Source organism: Lucilia sericata, unplaced genomic scaffold (genome assembly GCF_015586225.1).
Source record: "Lucilia sericata isolate MDLA Ls3-8-SP2 unplaced genomic scaffold, ASM1558622v1 Contig000460F_arrow, whole genome shotgun sequence".
Taxonomy (NCBI): Eukaryota; Metazoa; Arthropoda; class Insecta; order Diptera; family Calliphoridae; genus Lucilia; species Lucilia sericata.
Window position 1 is genome coordinate 224003 of NW_023994475.1, and position 24447 is coordinate 248449.

Below are 24447 nucleotides of genomic sequence, written 5' to 3' on the forward strand. Positions count from 1 at the left end.
CAAAACCACGCAGTAAAATAATTCGTAGGTATTTTAAATTCAAATTTAAGATCCAAATTCATAGTACATTCGCAAAGAGTTCAGGTCATATTTTATGTGGGTAACGCATTCCGCAACAACATCGAAGAAGTCTAACTTACACATATTTTCCCGAAAACTTAGCTTACATACTCAGCTCACTCCTATGCAATCGCAAAAAATTTAGAAACATGACTCTTTAAGCACATGTCGACAATACTTGATAAAGAAATCTTTTCGCTACCTTGACGAGAAATGAACATGAAAGCTCTCACGATCATAAAATTAAACATCATGTTAGAAGTCATTCAATATTTAAAACCATGCAATTGAAAACATCTCCGAAATACTAAATATTCTCAATGTACGGGAATATTTTATAGGGTTTATGGACCTGGACTAAGACAATTTTCGGATGAACAATTATTTATAACAATAAGATATCAAAATATGTATGGGGGTCCGTGAAACTAAATAAATTCCTCAAGGGGTCCGCGAAGTAAAAAACGGTGGGAACCGCTGGTTTAAAAGATTATAACTTTAGATCTAGTCGTCTGATTTACATTATTTCTTTAATATGAAAAAATTAGGAAAAAAGTGGGACACTTCTGTTAAACATAAGGTACTATGTAATCATAGCTTATTTTAAAAGCCCTGTTTAGGAAATTTGTATAGACATTCCAACACTTCCGTAAAATTTCAGCCGTAAATTAATTATTGTAATTGGAATATAATCTTAAAATTGATAAAATTTTATCAAATAGATATTAATTTTACAAATAATTTTTTTTAATTAATTAGGAAAATCAAAAAAGTTTAACCAAAGGAGCTGTAGAAAAATATACGCTAGTTCCTCGACTCGAATATTTTTAAAATTTAGACGGGCTGTATTATTATTTACTTAAAAATTTCATTTAAATAATCTTTGAATACAAAGCAAATAAAGGTATTCGAAACCGGTGTTTAAAAAGTGAAAAAAACGGGCTATTCGATATTCGAAAAATCAACATTAAGAAAAAACCGACACCGGTAAAGCAGAAAAAACCGGTTTTAAAACCGGTTGAAAAATCGAGTCGATCACCCTAGTATTTACTCTATTTTGTTAAAGAAAATAGCTTTATAGTTTATGCTCAAAATGCAAAATTTAAATTTCTATTGAAATTTAACAAAAAATTGTATTAACTTTAAATTGCAGTTGTCTTAAATTATAAATCCTCACTAAAAATTAAAAACTATTTATGACCTTAAAACATTTCTTAGTATTTTTTTAAGCTTCTAAGAAAAATTTAATTATTTACTTGCAAACCTATACCTGTATTAAAATTTTCTTAAAAAATATTTTTAAAATTTAATTGTCTACCTTTTTCTGCAACGTTTACATAAATTTATAATTTTTTCTTATTTTTAAATTTTTTTCTTATTAAATTAATTCTATGTAGGTATATTCTTGGTACTTCCTTTTCTTAAGTTTTTAAACTAAAATTAACTAACATCTCTCTGTCCAGTTGTTGGGGCTTGTTAAATTCATACATATTTTAAATGGCAAACACATACAATTTCTGTCAGACATTTCTTCACATCACAAGTTTTCAACACTAAGCAATTTAAACTACAATGTTGCAAGTCATTTGATTATATTATGGTCACTGTCTACAGAGATTTGTTGTGTGCGTGTGTGTGTGTGGCAAAATTAAAACATGTAGAAATTATGTTTTTTTTGATTCATGTGAAAAAAAACTACGAACTTTAAGAACTCTAAAGCAAGCCCACACCTGATGATGTTTATATTTGGCTAGAAAAGTTTACGTATCAAAAAAAAAAAAAAAAAATTGGGAGAAGAGAGAACACTCATAAAACTAGTTGTTCTATTTTTCATTCCACATATTCCCAGAAATTTAGAAAATAATCACAGTAGCAAAAACTAAAAAGTGTTTCAAACGTTACGTTAAACTTGGTATATTTACATTTATTGTTGCTTATTAAAGCCAACAATGAAAATGTAAAATAATCCTATTTTTCCTATTCTACACCTACACGCACATGTCTGAGGAAGTGTGCAAATATACCCGACAATTCTTTTGACTGTTCTCGAACCTGCCATTTAGATTTCAATATAACTGCCTGAAATCAATAACCTATAGAATAGTCTGTGGACTAGCCTATTGATTCGTCTATAGACTAGTCTGTGGGCTAGCTTACTGACTAGTCTATGGACTATTCAATTGCCTAGACTAGTCTATGGGCTCGCTTATATACTACTCTATAAGATAACTTACTGACAAGTCCATGGACTGTCCTGTTTTCTAGTCTATGGACTATACTATTGCCTAGTCTATAGACTATGGACCATCCTATTGCCTAGTCTATGGACCATACTATTGCCTAGACTAGCTTATCGACTGCTCTATAGTCTAGCGAGCTGACTAGTCTATGGACTATTTTATTGCCAAGTCTGTTAACTAGACTATTGACTAGTCTATGGACTAGCCTATTGACTAGTCTATGGACTAGACTATTGACTAGTCTATAGACCATCCTATTGCCTAGACTAGTCTATGGGCTAGCTTATCGACTACTCTATAGGCCAGCTAGCTGACTAGTCTATGGACTAGATTATTGCCTAGTCTATGGACTAGACTATTGCCTAGTCTATGGACTACACTATTGACTAGACTATTGCCTAGTCTATTGACTATCCTATTGCCTAGTCTATAGACTAGCCTATTGACTAGTCTATGGACTAGTCTATGGCCTAACGTATTGAGTAGTCTATTGATAAATATATCCTTCGCAATAGTCTTTATTGACTTGTCTATTGACTAGACTGGTTAGCTTAGTGACTAGTCTATGGACTATCCTATTGCCTAGTCTATAGACTATCCTATTGCCTAGACTAAGGAATATCATATTGACTAGTCTATGGACAAGTCTATCCTTTGGAATAGTCTCTATAGACTCTATTGACTCTATGGACAAGTATATCTTTTAGAATAGTCTGTATTGACTAGCCAATTGACTACTCTATGGAATAGCTAGTCCATTAGTTTATGGAATAGCATATTGACAAGTATATATACTAGCCTAATAACTAGTCCATGGACTAGTCTATGGACAAGTCTATAGTCCATTAGTTTATGGAATAGCATATTGACAGGTATATATACTAGCCTTATAACTAGTCCATGGACTAGTCTATGGACAAGTCTATATTTTAAAATAGTCAAGACTATTGACTAGTTTATGGACTACTAATCCCTTGACTAGTCTATGGACTGGGCTATTGACTAGTCTATGAACTAGTCATTTGACTATTCTATTGGCTACTTTATGTTCTAGTTAAATTCAAAAATGTAGTTCCGCAAACTGCAGGTATTTCCTCAATTTCTTGAATATTACACTCACAAAAATAAAGTTATTACAAAAACTCAAAAAGAATATGTATTTAAATATTTCAATAAGTCAGTCACCTATTTCTATTTCTATGTAAATATTCCTATGACCTTAAAATGCAGATTTTCTAGTGTATTTACTTTGTAACTTCTTTTTTTCCATTTAATAATACTACCAAGTAAACACTACGTAATGTCAACATGCCTTTGTAAAAAGTTTTATTTTAATGAGATAAATTCGATTTGAATTTTCCCAACAGAAAGTATGAGGAATATGTAATATGAAATGGACATTTGTATGCCTGAACGCACGACCCTCTTTCTCTCTCTCTCTCAACTCACAACAATAATAATGTCACTAAAGTTAATCAGACACGTGCTCGGTATGACATTTGTTGTGTGTAAACATTTGGATGTGCTGGAATAACAACAAAAACAAATCTTTTATTTACATTCATAGACAATATGAAACAGAATTGTATAAATTAATATTGTTTAAAGTGCATATATGAAGATTCAAAAAAAAACTTTTCAATAACCATTGTTACTATTTAAATTTTCAGAATAATAACTTGAGATGAGAGCGGTAGTTAAACTGTATTTTCAGTTTGAAACAAACTACTTACTTGCATATACAAAAATAAATAAATTAAGAGCATTTGAAGTAATCCTTAAGGGTTTATGAAAAGTTGCTATAAAATAGGAACATATTTATGGGTGGTTCCATTATGCAGGAGAAAAATAAAGCTTGTTAATCTAAGCATATTAAATTGAATTTTTATTCATTATTATATAGCTTAAAATAATGATTTAATTTAATTATAATTTTTCCCTAATAAGATTCACCTTGCTAGGGTGTATACCATATGTAGTTTTTAATTACCTCTTAATTAATGTTTAATGTACTAACTAACTAAAATTTATTAAATGTTTTAATTAATTCACATGTTATGAATTCTAATGCATTTTATTTTAATTAAATGCTGAATATTATTAATAATACTTTGATATTAAACAATTAGCAGCAAATATGCATTATTTCTTTTTTATCATTTGAAGTGTCTTCTTCTTCTTTATAAAGAACATTTTGTAAAGTCATTAAACTCTATTAATAAAGTCATTATTTACATGAAAAATGTTTGTTGTCAACATCGATTACGAAATTATTTCATTTGTGTACAATAAAGTGACAATTGACTACTCATGAAATTACTTGTGATGTGTTAAGTAATGAATGGACCTCTAGTTGCATTACATAAGTTGTTTGTAGCATTTGTCTGAAGAAGACTTATGTAGCTTTTTCAAGAGTGTGTGTGTGATTTGTGAAAATTCTTAGATTTTAAACAATTTCATTTTGTTAGCATTATATGATTGTATAATTAATGCGACTTCCTTTTCTAATGAAAAACAAAAGGAATTGATTTACATAGTATTATTAGAACAGAAACTTTTTCTATGGTATGGAATAACCCAGCAAAATGTGAAAGAAATCTTAAAAGGGTTTGCCATTCCACAATTACTTAGTTACACGATTGTAAATCGAAATAATCAAATTTTCAAAGGCTTTGGATATTGTATGGATCAAACTATATCAAGTCTAATTGAATCTTTAAAAAAGGATGTTTGCTTTATGTTTCTTCTATTGTGGATTGATTGTAGTTTTAAAATACAACTTAATTTAAAATAAAAAAGATAAACCGGACATAGCTAAATGTACATACATATGTGGATATATTAAACGTAGTACGGAAGTTTCGTCTATATAAAACATGCATCCCAGCAAAACAATTAATACACGTTAACTTGTAAAAGTTGAATTAACTAACCCTTTATTTAAGTGGCACCAACAAATGTACATAAATGCTGCTACATGTTTTTTTTTTGCGTTTTCAACCTTGCTACTATGACAATAACCATAAAAGGCAATAGCTGTTGATTTCAGTTTAGTTTCCTTATAAACATGGTACAAGTTTATTTCGTTTGCCATATCCATGGCCATGTGTCCATTGTTGCAGCAGACCATACTTATTCTGGTCATAACACATTTCCACTTTTGAAACGTACTGCTACTACAAAAAAAAAAAAGGAGACATTGACGATGTGCATTGAAATTTTGCAATTTCACTTTCATTTCATCAACGATTTGTAGCAACCAGCATCGTCATCATCATCATCATCGTCATGTGCAACATATTAAAAGTTGTCCTGATTAACCATGTAGGGAAAATCAATGATACCAACAGCAACAGCAAAAAAATTACATTGTAAAAAGCGAAAAAAACAAACAAAACGTGCAACATAAACGGCATTGCTAAAGTTGACAGGAAGCTGAATTATTCAGCCAAACCGAAGAGGACTTTACAAAAAGTAATAGTCTTTTTGTTATATTTTATTTATAACTTTTTTATGTTTAAAAATAGATTGATTTTTATGGCAATTGAAATGGAAAAAAAAGAAGAGTTTTTATGATTCAATATAATTTATATGTGGCTGCATAAAAGCTGATGAACTGGTTTTAGCCGTGGCTAAGGATATTAAACTTATATGTAGTTATTTATATACAAAAGTGTATAACTTTAGCATCCAGCTATACATAAATCTGTCATTATATATATATATATATATATATATTTACAGCATTAATGAAAAGGCATTATAAACTTAAATAAATACAAATGTTTTAATAACTTTTAACTGGAAAGGAAAAAGAACTGGTCCCTTAATTTAGGTATAAGAGAAAACCATTTATTTGAAGTTGTTAAATAGATGAATTTTGAAATGGCTACAGAAAATAACTCGTAACTTAACTGAACTAAAAGTAAACTGAATTTATTTTCAGCTAAAAAGTTCCTGGGATCTTAACTTTGCTATTAATAAGGACAGAAAATAACTGGTTCCTGAAACAAAACGTTAAGAAAGGTTCTATTATTTTAAGCTACAACGTAGCATTCTACTCATATTTGCTATCAAAATCAAACGAATTTTCTGCTCCAATTTAAATCCACCTTTAGAAATATTTGAACAAATTTTTTTTCAAATATTTTTGCAGACATAAGCATTAAGTCTGTGTATTAAATGCGACTCACTAAACTGTATTATTTATTATATATTTTTCATATGACTTCTTATGTTTATTTATAAATATACAAACTCTCAAACTCGCTCGTTCTTTAACAATATGCACACAACTGTTGGGGAAAAGGAGAGTTCAGTATATTTTAAAAATATTTCTTTTTTATTGTGCACGTAAAGAAAAATTATTGGAAATATGCAAATATATTTGTCGTATGGTGTTGGAAAAGCCTCTAGCATATTATTCAAAAAAAAAAAAAAAAAAAAAAAAAAAAAACGTAAAAAACCGCTAAAAAGGAGTTAAATTTCTGTTTTTAGTTTGAGCGTTTGATTTTTCATTAATTTTATACAGATTTTATTAAAGTGAAAAAAAAATCCTTTAAAACAAATTCTTCTTTTAACTGTTTCAGCTTCTGTTGATATGCATGTTATTTTGTTTATGGCACGAATCTATGAACATTTTAAGGGCGTGACTACTGAAAATTCTTTCCGGAGATTAACATTTATATCTTCTTATATACAATCATATATTAGGGTGACTTTAGTTATATAGAGCTAAAAATGGTCCCTTGAAACGGTTTCCAGCAATACCCATTAAAACGAATTTATTCAGATTTCTGGAAAAGTTAAAATATTCTGAGTTTCACAAATAATTCAAAATATTTTTTAGAAAATTTTTGGAGGCTATTCTAATTTGCATAAATATATGCGTCAATATTTGAAAATGAAAAAAATAGGGAAAATGTAAAAAACCAACTGTTACACAAAAAAATCATTGAAGCTGAAAAAATGTTGATATATTTTTCCAAGGGAAATGCTTCATGTGAATTTTTCTTAACAAACTTCACACAAAAAAGGATAAATTTAACAATAAAATTAATATTTACAATAAAGCCAATTTATTATCCAGCTGACGTTTAATCAATGCGGCAGGAGTAATAATAATAATTTAAGTTGTTAGCATAAATCATATATAAACTTTTTTTGCAATGATTGCTTTATGGAAAACGGCATTAGATTAGGCTTATTGGTTGTACAGATCAATATAATTCTCAGTTAGTTAAGACAAGTTTATGTTTTCTTATAAGTCTCTAAGTAATCTGAATGAAGAGATCTTAAACTGATTTTCAATTGCCTGCCATAATCAATATGATTACAGCAAAGAAATATATGTTTGTGACAACTACAGCTACGTTTGCTGTGACCATAATATTATTGGATTTTTAGTAATAATTTAACAATGATTGCTGCAACCAAATTTTTTCTTTAAGTGTAGTATTTTTTTCATTTGTTAATACAAATCAAAATCTTTATTTGTGCTGGTTAAGTTTTTGCTGCTGCTACTAATAGTACTTATGCTGCTGTTGTCTACTGCTGCTGCAGCTATGGTTGTTGCTGCTGCTGTCGTTGTTGTTGTTATTGCTGTTATTGTAGAAGTAGTTACACAACTTTGTAACGATCGCACTCCGTTGGTTAAATCTATTTTTAGATTTTGAAGTTTATTTTTATTTTATAGCTGGTTTTTCTGTTATTTATTTATAGACTGCAAAAACAACAACAACAAAGGCAGCAATAATACTAGTGCCAACAACAACAGCAAAAAAAAAAATAAGTAAAACTATTGCTTTGTAAGCACGTTATGGCAGTAAATAGTAAATACTTACATTTACACATACAAATGCCACTCTTAGTAGACAGATATTTATACAAATGTATCTACAAAATTTACATTTATTAGTATTTTTTATATGCATGTATCTATAGCTGTAAGTTGTTGTTATATTATTTAAATATTTTCCAGCTACAGATTCTTTTCTTAGATTTTTGTATTTGTTTTTTTTTTAGTTTCAGTATAAAAATTTGTTCAATATATGGTACTCACTAGTACATAACGTTTTTTTATTTTTAGCTAATAATTTATACAAATTTATTTTGCTTTTTTTTTGACAACTGATTATGATCAATTATCGATGTTGGTTGCTAGAGATTTCGTGGAATTGTTGATTAAACATATATAAAAGGCATGATTTTTTAATAAAATGTATATAAAGAGGGGGAAAAAGTTTGCAATTTGCTAATTTTTAAAGGCAATAGTAATAGATTTTTTTTTCAGAATAATAATAAGTGTAAATAAGTAGAGCTTAAATTTGTTGCTAGAAATTATTTTTAAAATATTCACACCTAGATTTTTTTCATAATTTTTAAAAGTACAGCGCTACTTTTGCGTTTTATTTAAGGAATATTATAGAAGTTTTTTTATTTGTCATAAAAATGTTTTCTAATTAATATTTCTTTTACACAATTACTGCTGTTGTAGAGCACTTCAGTGTTCACTAACACCTCGTGTAGTTTAGGGTTTTTGTCACGTCTTTTTCAAATTTTAAAATATGTTTTCTTTTTGTTATTGTTTTCTTGTTTTTTCTTTTAATATTGTTTATTACTTTGTTTTTTGTTTGCTCTGCACTGCAGTTGCTTGGTTGAATGTACATTGTACTCGTGCATTTATGCACATATTAAGTCAAACCCTGCAGTTTTATCAGCAGTCACTACATCCTAGGGTGATCGATTATTCGACATTTTCCAAAAACCGGTTTTCGAATAGTTCGAATATTTGACATTTAAAAAAAACCGGTTGATATTTTTTAAATTCAGAAAAAACCGGTTAACCGGTTTTTCATTATAAATAAAAAAATATATTTTAATTTGAAAAAATTAGTGTTTATGTTTAAATTTGATTAATAAAACATGGCCCGAAATGATTTTTAACAGTAAAAAAAAGTATAAAAAAAATTAGGAAAAAAGTGGGACACTTCTGTTAAACATAAGGTACTATGTAATCCTAGCTTATTATAAAAGCCCTGTTTAGAAAATTTGCTTAGGCATTCCAACACTTCCATGAAATTTCAGCCGTAAATGAATTATTGTAATTGGAATATAATTTTAAGATTGATAAAATTTTATCAAACAGTTATTAATTTTACAAATAATTTTTTTTAATTAATTAGGAAAATCAAAAAAGTTTAACCAAAGGAGCTTTAGAAAAATATACGCTAGTTGCTCGACTCGAATATTTTCAAAATTTAGACGGGCTGTATTATGATTTACTTAAAAATTTCATTTAAATAATCTTTGAATACAAAGCAAATAAAAGTATTCGAAACCGGTTTTTAAAAAGTGAAAAAACCGGGTTATTCGATATTCGAAAAATCAGCATTAAGAAAAAACCGACACTGGTAAAGCAGAAAAAACCGGTTTTAAGACCGGTTGAAAAATCGAGTCGATCACCCTACTACATCCGCTTTAAAGAATAATTACTTTTTTTAAATGTCTAACTCCACTGATTCCAATTTATACAATTTTTTACAGTAATTTAATAATTTTATTGAGATTGTCTTAATTTCAAACCAGTGTCTCAGAACTACTGGGTACGAATGTGAGGGTATGTTTGTTTTTATTAGTCCCATTGCTTGTCACGTACAATATTCTTAATACGTAATGATAATCATACAAATACAAAAGAAATACAACAACAACAAACACTAAGAAAATAACAAAAGTAACATATAAAAGCTTTACTCTTAAACTAAGAGTAACCTAATACTTTTGCTAAGTTTAGTTACTCTCTAAAGTAAATATGCATAAATACACACACATACACACCCATCCACAAATAAATTTAAGAAATTTAAATCAAATTCTATTAAATGAAAATTTTATTATAAAATTATTTCTAAACTGTTAAAATTTTATTTGTATTATAGGTTTCCTTTTATAGTTTCAATATTTACTTAATTTTCTATTTTCCCTTCTACATTTCCTCTTCCTCTCCTGCTGGTTCTATGTTAAGTCTTTATCGTTCATTGGTCTTATCGTTTGTAATATGTATTAAGGCAGTAAACTAATCAATGTTTAATCGGTCTATTTAGTATTAAAATGGGGGGGAAATTTAAAATTTCCCAGAATTGCTAACATGTACTCTAAATATTTATAGAGAAATAAACTTATTAAAAACATACATTTTCTTATTTGGTTAAAAATAATTCTAAAGAATTAATAAACAAATACCGTTTGGTTTCACAAGATTCTAATACATACATATGTATGTATGTGGTACGGTGGGGATAACTAAATTCTAACAAAATATAAAGTTCTTAGTAAAATGTGTTTAAGTTGGGTATTTTGGATATTAAAGGTACTTGTTCCATTGTGCGCTCTAGAACTCATCCGTCCGTATACCTAGAGTGAGTCTGTGGTATGTTGTTTTATGAGTGTGTCGGATAAATGAGAAAGGTACCTTATACAATTGATACCATGGAATTTTCCTTTCTTGTCCAGATATGTTCAGAGTAGACTCCGTTCATATCAGAGCTACCACAGTGTGTCACTGCGAGTAAGAACAAAGTCTCGGCTTATTAGATAGATACGTACTTCGGTGTTAATTCAATTAATTCTGTATCTTTTAATATTCCTCACACTGTTAGCACATACAATTTTAAATAATTCAACTTTGATGTGAAGTTGATGATATTTAAAAAGTTTCTCTTAAGGATGTATGTCAAATATTTTAACACAATTTAAATAATTTCATTGCCAAGATCTTTTCACAAAACATTTTTCTTATACAGGAAAACACAACACACACACAAAACAGACATTTGATTGATCTTATTGTATGTGTTTAAATGTTTGTGAGAGAATGTGTAATGAAGTGTATGGGAGTAAATAAATATTCATGCATGCGTATGTTTTTTTTTCGATTTTAATTGAAAACAATTTTCATTCACATGTTTATTTTTGTTATACGTGTACTACACGAGAGAGAAAACTCATACAAATCATGCAGACATACATACATACAAATATAGAAACAAATGAATGATGGCTGACTGTTTGTATCATAAATATGTATGTTTTACTGTATGTGTGAAAACTGTAACTTTTTGTCATGTCCGTATATATTTTTACTTACATACGTGTGTATTTGCATGCATGTGTATACAATTATTTATCTGAGTAAATGTCTTTTAAAAAGTTTGTAATGATTGTTTTTGTTGTATGTAAATGGTTGCTGTGTGTTTGTTTGTTTATTATAGAAATTCACATGTCTGCAACGCATGCATTTTAAAAAAATGCTGGTCCATATAAAAAAAAAAAAACAAAAATAAACAAATTAATTTGTATTTAAAATGTATGTATATAAAAAAATAACAATATTTAAATGGTCACTGAATGTGTGAATAATCTTTACAATGAAATTAATAAAAAAAAAATAAATGAAAAGTATTGGTTTAAATTATATCTGTAAAGTAAATAGTAAATTAATGCATTTTTTTGAAAATTTGTTTAAAATATATAAAAACTCTCAAGAAATTGAGTATTGTCCTCAAAATTTCAAACTCAAATTTTGAAGTAATACAACCCTACCAAACTATCATTTTATAATGAATAAATAAAATAAATTATTAAAGAAAACAAAACAAATTTATTACAAACTTTTCAAAATTTCCTCCCGTTTTATAAATAATTTCTTGCCAACAAATGTTTCAAAATCATTCAAATTAACCGTTAATTCCCAACTAAACTAAATAATATGTAAAAAAAAAAATATTTAAAATTCTAACTACATCCGTTGTAAACAAGGAAAATTCGGTGCAGTTTCTTAAACTTCCAATGGCGGTATTAGAAAAACATCATAACGTCAATGTCTGGTGGTTTCCACAAGATTTTTGTCAATCACGTTATGGTGCATATTATGAAAGTGGCACCAATTCCTGTACCTTGATATCTCTAATATTGGCCGATAAAATGGCCAAAGAAGAGGTATTTCATAAGCCTGGCAAAACTTTACCCAAACGTGCCATAGAAATATTTGGTGATGCCATGAATGAGGGTAATATAGTTTATGGTAGAATGTTTAATACTAGTAGAGGAGGCAGCAAAAGAAAAACTCCTAATCTTAATATACCAGAAGCTTTAACAGCTTTGGGCGGCCAAAGAAATATGTCATTTGATTTACGTGAATGGTTTTATACTCACCTAACAGCAAATCCTCAAAAAGAGTCCTATCAATACTCAGTGCCCAATCGTATAACTCAAGTTTTAAAATTGGGCGTGCAACTCTTTAAACAACCTTCCAGCAATAGCCGAGCTAGAAATTTATTTGCTGCCTTAATAGCTGACAGTCGTACTACTGTATTTGTATTTGAATTTCCTCAAAATATGGTGTCATTCTTTGATTCACATCAACATGGTCAAAGAGCTGGTGCAGTGGTGGCTCAAGCTTCCATAGATAATTTACCTGAATTGTGTGTTTGGTTTGTTAACATGCTGCAGAAGGTGTACAAAAGTCGTCCTTCGGTTTATGAAATATCATTTCTTACAACCAGAGCTGATGCGCCAAATCTGGAAACGCCTATATAGCAATAAATCCTTTTTGTGAAAAACAATTATTTAAATAATAAACTTGAATTTCAAATAATTTTGCTGAATTAATAAAATTTTTTAGATTTTATAAACTAAACATATGCTTAACACAATCAGTATCATGAGTAACATTTATTTCTTATTAAAAAAACAAAAAAATTAATCATACGCCCTCAACTTTAGCTTACAGACAATTTATTTTGAGCACAACAGAACGTATGATTTATATACATTTGTTTACCATTTAATACAAATTACTCATACGTCTTAAACAAATAATAATTTTTTTTTTATTTTTCTATTTGCAGTAAAAAACATTGCTACTCATAGGTGTCGCGCTGATCGGCCCCGGCCTAAGGGGCCATGACGCGGTGGCCCTTTATCATCTTACAATTGCTCTCGGTGGCAGTAATACTGGTTCCGGGTCTTAATGTAGAGCGCGATGAGAACAATCGCACTATTATCAATGTCGGCTATCTAACCGCCTTAACGGGTGAGCTCAAAGATAAGCAGGGTCTCGCTATATCCGGAGCTCTAACCATGGCCTTGGATGAGGTAAGTTGATGGTTACTTTTCTTTATGAAAATGTTTTTTTATTTGATTTTTTTTTCTAAAACAGATCAATAGTGATACCAACTTACTGCCCAATGTCTCGTTAAATCTACGCTGGAACGATACCAAAGGCGATACCGTTTTAGCCACCAAAGCCATAACGGAAATGATTTGTGACGGCATTGCCATGATATTTGGTCCTGAGGGTCACTGTTATGTAGAAGCAATTGTCACTCAGAGTCGTAACATTCCAATGATATCCTATGTAAGTTTTTTCTTAGAAAAACATTATTTATTATATAAGTTTTTAATTTAAAAGTAAGTAATGCTTTAAAATTTTGTTTATAAATATGTGGTATTTGACAATAGACAAATCCTTTCTTAAGCTTCAATTATTTTGTGTAAAAAATTTTCATGTATTGTGTACATGCATATTTACATATGTAAATGTGTATATTCATAAGTCCTGTTAACTTGAACAAAACATGAAATCAACAAATTCTTTCACAAAAATATACATATGTAGGTACTTTTGCAAGTGTTGGTAGGTATGTAAACAAATCTTAATATTTTCAATTTTCTTTGGGAAAAGAAAATGAATTTATTTCATTTTCCAAGTAAAACAAGAATGAATAGAACATGTATGCATGTCAGTAAGCTGTATTAAGTCACAGCTTCCATATGTTGTTGGAAAATTCTCAACAATTTAAGGAAACGTTTTTTGAAAGAATGAATATTACTTGTTAAATAGTTTTTAAATGCATAAAGAACAGTGTTACGTAGAGTTTTAGGAAAAAGTACTTAAGATTTCTTGCATTCATATGTAATTGAAGGTTAGGTTTTACAAAGTCATGTTTCAATTTAACTTGAAATAATGTTGCTTATTTTGGAAAAAAAAATTGCACATATTGTGGAATCTTAAAAATAGCTTAAAGTTATGTTCAAAAAAATATTAAAACTTTTAAAACTTTCATTATTAATTTGAGTTAAGTATTGCAATTCGAACTTAAACATTTTTTCATTAGTTTTCAAAATGTATAAAAGATTGCACTCGATGAAGAATACAAATTCCAAAATATCATTCCAACCTAAAATTTGTTTTAGTTTTTTTATCGCAAATATGTATTATGGGAATTCCTTTTCTTTTTAAACATTTATAAAATGATAAGTTGTAGGCAAAAATACATACTCATTACTCAATTAATTTTCTTGTTTATGTAAAAAAATAATCCCTTGAAATGAACTGCAACTTGTTGTAAGGCTTGCATTTAATCTTTTTTTGCAATTTGATAACCAATGAATCAAAGGAATCTGGATTGCTGCCACAAATTCATTGGTTTTCAACATTTCACTTTAATTGTTAATCATGTGAGAGTAATTTTGTTTTCTTACTTTGCAGAAATGTCCTGAAAACCGAGCCTCCTCCATACCCACATTTGCACGTACAGAACCTCCAGATACACAGGTAACATGTTTATTAATTTTCATTTTGTTTTACTCCAAGAACACAATGTTTTAATTTGGTTTATAATGCTGTTTGTTTGTAGGTAATTAAATCGGTCATATCGTTATTGCGTTATTATGGCTGGAAAAAGTTTTCCATATTGCACGAGGAAAGTTGGAGCATGGTAGCCGATTTGCTGAAACAAGAGGCCCAGAAAAAGAACATGACCATTAATCACAAGGAATCGTTTATTGATAATATGGCCAAATGTTGTGAGGAAATGTTGGCCTGCTGTCGTACGGGTTTCTGGTATCAGGTAGTGTATTAACATTTTCATTTTAATACTATTTGTTTAATTCAAAAAACATTATTTTATGCAGATTGTACAAAACACCATGAATCGTACACGCATCTATGTTTTCTTGGGCAGTGCTAATGCTTTAGTGGAATTTATGGCCTCCATGGACACGGCAAATCTTTTCTCCAAAGGTGAATACATGGTGATATTTGTTGATATGATGACCTACACACCAAAGTAAGTAGTATTACACCAAGTGTGTGTGTGTATTTTATTTGCAAACAAATCAGCGCCAGTTATCTTGAATTTAATTGATTGCAAGATCACTGTGCCTTGCTCTGCTTGCAAAGTTAAGAAATTATATTGTTGTAATTTAGTCATACAAACATCACTTCACATTAGAGAAGCCGAAAAATATTTGCGTAAACCGGAACACATCGAGCATATGAAAAGTTGTGGCGAAACCGATAATCTAATACAACGTGCCAGAAGTCTTCTAGTGGTTGCCTCCACCCCACCCACTGACAGCTATGAGGACTTCACCGCCAAAGTGAGAGAGTACAATTTAATGGAACCGTTTAATTTCACATTGCCAAACATATTTTTAAACAATAATTTTATTAAGGTAACTACTACATACATATTTCTAAACATTTTTAATTACTTCAATTTTCTGTTTAATTAATAAAACATAAAATATTTATTTAAGGTAAATATTAGCTTAACAGATAAAGTAGTGAAAGCTAGTAAATGTTAATGAATTTGCATTTCTTGTACAAACATTGTTAAGTTTTTTTTTGTTTTTTGTCGAAATGTCAGTTTTAAGCAAATATCATAATTGCTTACTGGCCATAAATACAGGTAGAACATATTTTATTTGTAAAATGCCAGACAGACAACGTTATGATTTTCAAGGAGACATGGCTCAAAGTTTACTTTTTTTCATATCTCTGTCTTTCTTTCTTTAATTGCAAAAAATAAGGTGTGTTTTTTTGTTTTATAATACTTTTTCTTTATTTCCGTATCTTTGCCTCTACTGACAATTACATTGAGTTGAAAAAATAAGTTTTATTTGTAGTTCATTACAAGGAAATGCAAATCATGGACCTTAGAAGGCAAAAGGGTTAAGTCTTTTTTTTAACAATATTTACAAAAGAGCTAAGAAAGTAAATTATTTTAAACGAACTTCTTAGTTCAATAAATAAGTTTTGAAGGGAATTAAAAACTTTAGTTATTAATTCACAATTAAACTTAACATCTTTTCATTCTAAACTAAATGTATGTAGATATTTTTATAATTAATATTACAATCTTTTTCTTTATATTCTACTTCGCCTTGGCAAATTACGCATGTAATGCTGTTTAAAATGGATGTAAAATAATTCCATAGTTTGTTTCTATATATGCCGCCTACCTCTATGATTCTGCCAAATTGTATGCCTGGGCTTTGGATGAACTACTGCGTAATGCCTCGAAAACGCAAACTTTAACGGATGAAGAAGTCTATAATATAGCCAGAGATGGCAGTAAAATAATTGAAACTATTATCAAAAATGGAACCTATAAAAGTAAGTTTATTGAAATTTTCTAAAATATATAAATTACTTAACATCCCATTACTATTCCAAAAAAAAAAGGTGTTACTGGCGCCACCATTAAAATCGATAATAATGGTGATTCCGAGGGCAATTTCTCTGTCTTAGCCTATAAACCGTTTAAGTATTCGTATCGTGAGAATCTATCATGTAATTTTCATATGGTACCTGTGGCACATTTTCAACAAGGATCTGATATTCCAGTGAGTGAGTCGTCATTTTTTTGTTCTTGTTTTAATTTTTTCACATATTTTTAAAAACTCATCTTTTTTTTGTTGAAATCATCTTAACATTATTAAATATATAAATGTTTTAGTTGTAAAATTATTTCAAATATAAAATTTGTTTATAATTGTCTAGGAATACAAACTTATCAATGGTTCTATGCGTGTGGATTGGCCTTCGGGTGGTGATCGGCCGTTTGATGAACCCATGTGTGGTTTTGCCAATGAATTGTGTAAAAAGGATGATCGTCATATTACCTCTTTGGTGGCAGCTGGTATTTTGGGTTTATTACTCTTTTGTGCCGGTGTTGTGACCATGAGTATCTATCGTAAATGGAAGATCGAATTGGAAATTGAAGGTCTTCTATGGAAAATTGATATATCCGAAATAAAGGGTTATTCAGGCAATGATATTGTCTCATCGCCCAGTAAGGTAAGAAGGAATGAAAAATTTCTTTGAGTTTTATAACCTTAAATTATGATTTCTTACACTAACTTTAGCTAAGTTTGGTTAGTGCCCAATCATTTGGCTCCCGCTGCTCAAATCAAGTGTTTACATCCACGGCACGTTTGCGCGGCGCTGTGGTGCGTATAAAAGAGCTGAAATTTCCCCGCAAAAAGGATATGTCAAGGGAAATTATGAAAGAAATGCGTTTGTTGCGTGAATTAAGACACGATAACGTCAACAGTTTCATTGGAGCCTGTGTGGAGCCCATGCGTATATTACTAGTCACTGATTATTGTGCCAAGGGCAGTTTGTATGACATCATCGAGAATGAAGATATCAAATTGGATGATCTGTTTATAGCTTCTCTCATACATGATCTCATTAAGGTAAAATTTCTTAACACTCATTTAACTAGATATATCAATCTGAATGGACTTCTTCTAATCACCTTTTAGGGTATGATTTATTTACATGATTCGTCTTTGGTTTATCATGGTAATCTCAAGTCTTCAAATTGTGTGGTCACTTCAAGATGGATGCTGCAGGTGACAGACTTTGGTTTGCATGATCTAAGACACTGTGCCGAAAGTGAGTCTATAGGCGAACATCAGCACTATAGAAGTAAGTGTAACTTTAGGGAGCATAACATTAAAAATAAGCTAATTCACATAATTTTCCTATAGATCAATTTTGGAAAGCTCCCGAAATTCTTAGAAATCCTCATGTATATGGCTCTCAAAAGGGAGATGTTTATGCTTTTGCCATAATAATGTATGAAATATTTAGTCGTAAGGGTCCCTTTGGTCAAACACTGTTTGAGCCCAAGGAAATTGTGGATTTGGTTAAGAAGAAACCCATTAAGGGCGATGTGCCTTTTCGTCCCGAATTGGAGTGCATTATAGAGGGTGAGCTGTGTCCTGATTATGTTTTAAGTTGTATAACAGATTGCTGGCATGAAGATCCAGATGTGAGACCTGATTTTCCCACTATAAGGTAAATAACTTTAACAACAATCATCTAAAAAACAATAGTATATCAAAATTCTCAAATAGAACCCGCCTGAAGAAAATGCGTGGTGGTAAAACGAAAAATATTATGGATCAAATGATGGAAATGATGGAGAAATATGCCAATAATTTGGAGGATATTGTTACCGAACGTACGCGTTTGTTGTGTGAAGAAAAGCGTAAAACTGAAGATCTTTTGCATCGTATGTTGCCACAATCTGTAGCCGAAAAGTTAACCATGGGCTTGGGTGTGGAGCCGGTATCCTATGATTTGGTTGGTTCTTCTTAAATTTAATATTAGCATAGCTATTTTACTTAACATTTAATTGATTTTTTCAGGTCACCATCTATTTCAGTGACATTGTTGGCTTTACGGCTATGTCAGCCGAGAGCACTCCTCTGCAGGTGGTAAACTTTCTTAATGATCTCTACACGGTATTCGATCGTATCATACGTGGCTACGATGTCTATAAAGTGGAAACAATTGGTGACGCCTACATGGTGGTATCAGGTTTACCCATTAAAAATGGCGATCGACATGCTGGCGAAATTGCTTCCATGTCTTTGGAACTTTTACAGGCTGTGAAACAACATAGAATTGCCCATCGACCAAATGAGGTCTTAAAACTTCGTATTGGCATGCATACGGGCCCGGTGGTGGCTGGTGTAGTGGGTCTAACAATGCCTCGCTACTGTCTTTTTGGTGACACGGTTAACACCGCCTCTCGCATGGAGTCAAATGGAGAGGCTTTGAAAATACACATATCTAGCAAGTGTAAAGATGCCTTAGATAAGTTGGAGGGTTATGTTACCGAAAAACGTGGCCTGGTCAATATGAAGGGCAAGGGAGAAGTAGTCACTTATTGGTTAGTGGGAGCCACCGAGAAAGCCATTCAAAAGAAAGAGATCGATATGACAGATTTGCCACCACCTTTGTTTTGCCGTCCACGCAAGAGTCCGAAATTTTCTGACTCCCGACAGCCCAGTATAGTGGGTATGCATTATGCTGGTGCCGGCTCAAGGCGCCAGTCTAGTGTACCGCGTGCCGATGTAGAGTCCAATTATAGTCTTCAGGGTTCAACGTATCAGATGGCACGGGAATCGCCGCGCTTGTCTACAAAACGCTACGAACGTCCAGCGGCCAATGGAGTGGGGAATTTCCAAGGCAATAGCATACCAGAATACATGGGTGGCTACGGTGGCAGTGGAGCTACCGGCAGTGGAGGTTTAAATGGTAGTGGCGGTGTTGTTAACTCCGATAATATAGCGGAGGCTTCACTGGCATCGCACAGCACTCTGGAGCATTCCGAAATAAACTGTGATAATAACGGCGTGGGTGTAAATGGCGGTATTGGATCGGCCTTTAGCTCATCGCGCCTATCTAGTCCCTCGCACAAACCTTTGGCCATGGTGCGCCCGCATCGAATTGTCAATTCTCTCAACTCTACTCAGGATATGTATGGAAGTGGTATTATTTTAGGAAGTACTGTGATTGCTCACCATAATTTACGTGAAGCCATATCCCTTGATCCCATACCATTTCAACTGCGCAAACGGCACGAGCCAAAGATACTGCCGCCCTCAAAGTTGAGCAAAAACAACTCGAGATCTTTGGACACCGGGGTCTCACTGATAAACGATAATCCCAACGGTGAAACGGACGAAGAGACGGCTCAGGATCAGAGATACAACGAAGCTACAAATGAAACGAACAATGTACCTGCTTTAGAGGAATATGAGGGCGATGATGTGGGCTTACTGATGTTAAGAGACAATGGCGATATAAATGCGCGTAGTTCAGCTACAATTGTACCGGTAGGCTCCTCCCTGCTCAACAGGCGACGCAGTGGTGGTGGTTATTCCATAGGTGGGGTTAGTAGTGGTACTGGAGTATCCATGCTGCCCTACAAGCACCTAAATAACAATTGTAATGGCGGCATGACCATTGAGGAAGACGTGCAATCACCTCTACTGCAACGACAAGCTTCTCTGACGACACCCACTAGCATGGAGAAAGCCAAACGATGGCACTCCTTGGAGAATATAGAACATCATGCGGGCAACAGTGTCAGCTATGCTGAAGACATTGATGGCCGTCAAGCCAGCAGTAGTTCCAATAAAACGCATGGCAAGAAATCTTCTCGCAATAACACCAGCGGCGGCGATTCTGGCAATTCATCGTCAATTTTAGATCGTTTAGTAAGTATTTTCCATGGGAATGGAAAAAAGTCCAGTGAAGCTTCCCTCAGACGAGTGGGTATACTACCAAGTGCTGTTAGAGGGGTGCCCGGTTTTAGTGACATCAGCGGTTCTTCAAGAGACCGAGAGAGCATAGTTTAGTTAAAGGAAACAAAATTCATAATACGTATTGTAAGAGTATGTTTGTTTTTAATTTAAGAATGGAAACATTTTTCGTTTTGTAGAATTGTGTCTAGTCACAGTCTCTAGACTAGTTTATTATTTTTTTATTAATATAATTATTTATATGCTAATTTTTTTCTCCTCATCATCCAAAAAAAAGTATCCCTTCCAAAAAAAAAAAAAAAAAAAGAAACTGATTTAAAAAGCACACACATAAGGCGTAACATTTTTAAATGTTTTAGCTATATAATTTAAATAATTTTAAATTTAAATTTTATTACAATTTAAGCGTTAAAATTGCACTTGTAAAAAAATTCTAAAAAAAAATTAGGATTTTTATTTTAATTTTAAATAAACAGTTTTTAAACTAAACAATTTTATAAAACATTTTCTTTATAAAATTTGTTTGGTTTTAAAACTGTTTATAAGGGTTTATAACAATATTTCAAATAATGCGAAATTATAAGACTTTTCCACCAAACAAAGATAAATGTATTTTTTATATAACATTTTCTTTATTTTTTAGTTTATTATTTTTTCATTAATTTATAGATAAAAATTAAAAAAATATACGTACATACACAATTTGTAAAACAAACAATTGTTTTTTTGATTATTATAAGAAAATTTTAAATCTTCACATTCATTAAACAAACAAAAAAAAAACTACAAGTCAATAAAATATTTAATTTTAGTAAAAATTTAGCCATTCAGATAAAATATTTTTATTTTGTTTTTCTTGTTTATTTAATATAATTGTAATTATTTTAATTTTAGCTTTATTACTATTATTTAGTTGTATTTCTTTTTTTTTTTTTTGTCTTCAATTATAAATCCACAATTTTTAGGCCTTTGTACATACCTATAAATTATATACATATTATAAATAACTTTAAGATTGTGTGTTTAATTGATAAGAGAAAACAAGCTAATTAAATAAAATTCCTTATAAGTTTTTTTTTTAAACCATCAAACAAGTCAATCAATTTCAAGTGATATTGATTAAATTGTTATTTTCATATAAATTCCTTTCAATTGATGATTTTGATTGACTATAAAGAATTTTCTTTCTTTAGACAAAAAAAAAAACCTTTAACAAATATAAATTAATCGCGCAATTAAAAAAAAAAAAACAAATTGTTGTTAGAAAATTATAATATTGTGGTTAGTTGTTAATAATATTTAATAAGTATGAATTATAACGTTTAGTTAGATAATCAAAAATGTTGTGTATGCTTTTGTAAAATAGAAATTGTGTATGTGTACGTGTATATATGTATTGTTGTTATCTGTGAGAGTAATTGTATGTTTGTTTAGTTTAGTCAAAATAATAATTATGTTTATTATAATAATAATAATAATGTTGTTATATATACCGTTGAAAAGTTTGTGATCTTGGCAGGCTAAGGCAGACAAATTCTTTATTTCTCTGTTAAGCTCTTTTAGAAATTTTAAATTGGTTAATGAAAACTATAAAACTTTTTTCTTATTATACGAAAATTTTAAAATAGTCTTAAAAGGCAACTTTAAATTTAACCCAAATTTCATTTAAAAAGCTTATTTTGAAACAGAAGGAGTTTTTTTGAAGAAAAACTTTTGTTTAAACTAAAGTTTCTCTTTGGAAAGAAAAGCTTTTTGTGTATTTTAGTTTTAGAAGAGTAAAACTTTGAACAATTTTATCTTTAACAAAAAGCTCATTTTCGAAAAAGCTCTTTTTGGAAAAAGCAAAATCTGTTTGAAAAAAAAACTATTATGGAATGATATGTTAAAAAAAATCAGTTAAATCGGTTTGTTTAAAAAAATCAGTTAAAAAAGCTTTTTTGAAAAAATAAACTTAAAAATCTTTAATTTAAAAAAAAAATATTTTAGAAAAGCTCTTTTTTATAGAAAATCTTCTGCAAACTAATATTTTTCGAAAAAAATACGCTTTAGAAAAAAGCTCTCTTTAATTTAGTTAAAAAGCTTTTCATGAAAAAATTATTTAAAAATAGAAAGAAACTTTGAAAGTAAAAAAATTTAAACTTGATTATCCATAATTATTAATTAATTTTAAAATGCATTTAAAAATAAAACCTAAAAATTTTTATAAAGCGAATAGCCTGCTCAGATCACAAGTTTTATTTTACAGTATATTTCAACCTAAAACTTTCTGCGTATATGTGTATAAATAGTCTACATGTATACATTATTGTTTTCTAGTTTTAAATAATAAAAAAAAACACAAATTTTACTTTATAAGAAAACTATCATTGTAATTTTTAAATCATCTATTTAGGAAATGTTTAAAATTAAATAAATAAATTAAAAGAAAAACAATTAAATATTTGTAGTAAACATACATGCATAACAAATCTACTAAATGTATGTAATTATTAGAAATATTTTCACATAAAAATAATAAAAAAAATGTTTGTATTGTAATTTAAATAAAATCTTCTATAAGTATGTTATAATAGTTTATTAAAAAAATAAAAAAAAAAAAATTACATTGCAATGTTTCAACAAAACAAATGTTCATCAAATTTTGCTTGTATTTTTTAAGTTTAGTTTCATATAATAATTATATTTGTTGTAAAATGTGTGTGTAAATGTTGTAAAGTTTGTAACTACATATATAAAAAGAATATATATATATAAAAAAAATCATGCAAAATGTTAAAAACGATGACCATATAAATTCTAGTTATTTTTGTAATTATTCTCAAATGAATTGCCATATATGAAAAGTATGAATATTTTCAAGTTTCAATAAATAAAAATATGAAAAAATCGAAATGTTTTTATTAAAACAAGTGTTTACAAGTTCTACTGTATAAATGCTTTAATTTCTAGACAACATCGGACGGCCAGTATCCAGTGGGAGATTGCTAATGATTTTTATGATTTAGGCCTAAAAATATGTGAAGGTTGTTTGGCCCATAACATCTACAAGGCTTCCCGTATTTATTTTGGCTAAACAAAGTTGAGATCACTTTTGCATGGACTGGAATGTTCCGGAAAGATATCGTTAGCACTAGCTAGGCAGCACAAGATGATTTAACATTAAAAATATCCATTAACTTATTAAAAATTATGCAAATCTTGTAAAATTCAAATAAATACAATAGAAATTTACTTTAAAATTCCTAAAAACAAGTGTTTTATTTATCTATTTTATACCACAAATAGGGATATTTTCAAGCTAATTCCTACAATATATCAAAATACCCTTTAAATTCTTTCAAAACCACCCAAAAATCCCATTAAAATCACTGAAATAACAGTTAAATACTTTAAAATTCAACTTGAATTACAAATAGTCGTTATAAATGCAGTAAATTAGCAAATTTTGATCTGGCAATGCTGCTAAAGAAATGCTTATTTTTTGATGTTGGCAATGCTGGTTTTCAGCCTAAATTTAGCGCCATCTATTGGTGGCTCAATTTTTGTTTTGCCATTAAAAAATCATGTCGCTCAATAGATGGCGCTGACCACAGGTCGTTACAGGGTTGCCAACTCTCAGAAATCAAAGAAAAAGTGGGATTCTTAAAAAGTGGAATATCTCGGTAATTAGTAGACCGATTTTAATGAAACCAAATGCTATGTATAAAGGAACTACAAGGCTATCTGAAAAATT

General features: G+C 30.0%; 2 protein-coding genes across 6 annotated transcripts in view; both read left to right on the top strand.

The window, feature by feature from the left end:
- Nucleotides 1–21039, top strand: part of LOC119605139 (receptor-type guanylate cyclase Gyc76C-like) — a 76872-nt gene extending 55833 nt beyond the window's left edge. For 3 of the 5 annotated variants that reach the window (XM_037958106.1, XM_037958104.1, XM_037958105.1), the window contains 14 exons: nucleotides 13211–13457; nucleotides 13522–13719; nucleotides 14854–14919; nucleotides 15002–15214; nucleotides 15279–15433; nucleotides 15599–15821; nucleotides 16587–16764; nucleotides 16834–16994; nucleotides 17152–17448; nucleotides 17517–17849; nucleotides 17919–18084; nucleotides 18147–18456; nucleotides 18516–18744; nucleotides 18810–21039. In XM_037958106.1, the coding sequence (XP_037814034.1) occupies nucleotides 13266–13457; nucleotides 13522–13719; nucleotides 14854–14919; nucleotides 15002–15214; nucleotides 15279–15433; nucleotides 15599–15821; nucleotides 16587–16764; nucleotides 16834–16994; nucleotides 17152–17448; nucleotides 17517–17849; nucleotides 17919–18084; nucleotides 18147–18456; nucleotides 18516–18744; nucleotides 18810–20810 (4722 nt within the window). In that variant the 5' untranslated portion in view covers nucleotides 13211–13265 and the 3' untranslated portion in view covers nucleotides 20811–21039. Of the gene's footprint in view, nucleotides 1–13210; nucleotides 13458–13521; nucleotides 13720–14853; nucleotides 14920–15001; nucleotides 15215–15278; nucleotides 15434–15573; nucleotides 15822–16586; nucleotides 16765–16833; nucleotides 16995–17151; nucleotides 17449–17516; nucleotides 17850–17918; nucleotides 18085–18146; nucleotides 18457–18515; nucleotides 18745–18809 lie in introns of those variants that run through there. The other 2 variants (XM_037958108.1, XM_037958107.1) reach the window with 2 other exon arrangements.
- LOC119605140 lies at nucleotides 11921–12949 on the top strand. The gene has a single exon (XM_037958109.1). It carries the CDS (start codon nucleotides 12150–12152, stop codon nucleotides 12897–12899), a length of 750 nt encoding a protein of 249 aa, XP_037814037.1. The 5' UTR covers nucleotides 11921–12149; the 3' UTR covers nucleotides 12900–12949.
- Nucleotides 21040–24447: the final 3408 nt, after the last annotated feature.

Excerpts from the sequence above, each read along its gene's own strand:
- LOC119605140 (XM_037958109.1), top strand. The coding sequence starts at position 12,150 with ATGGCGGTATTAGAAAAACATCATAACGTCAATGTCTGGTGGTTTCCA.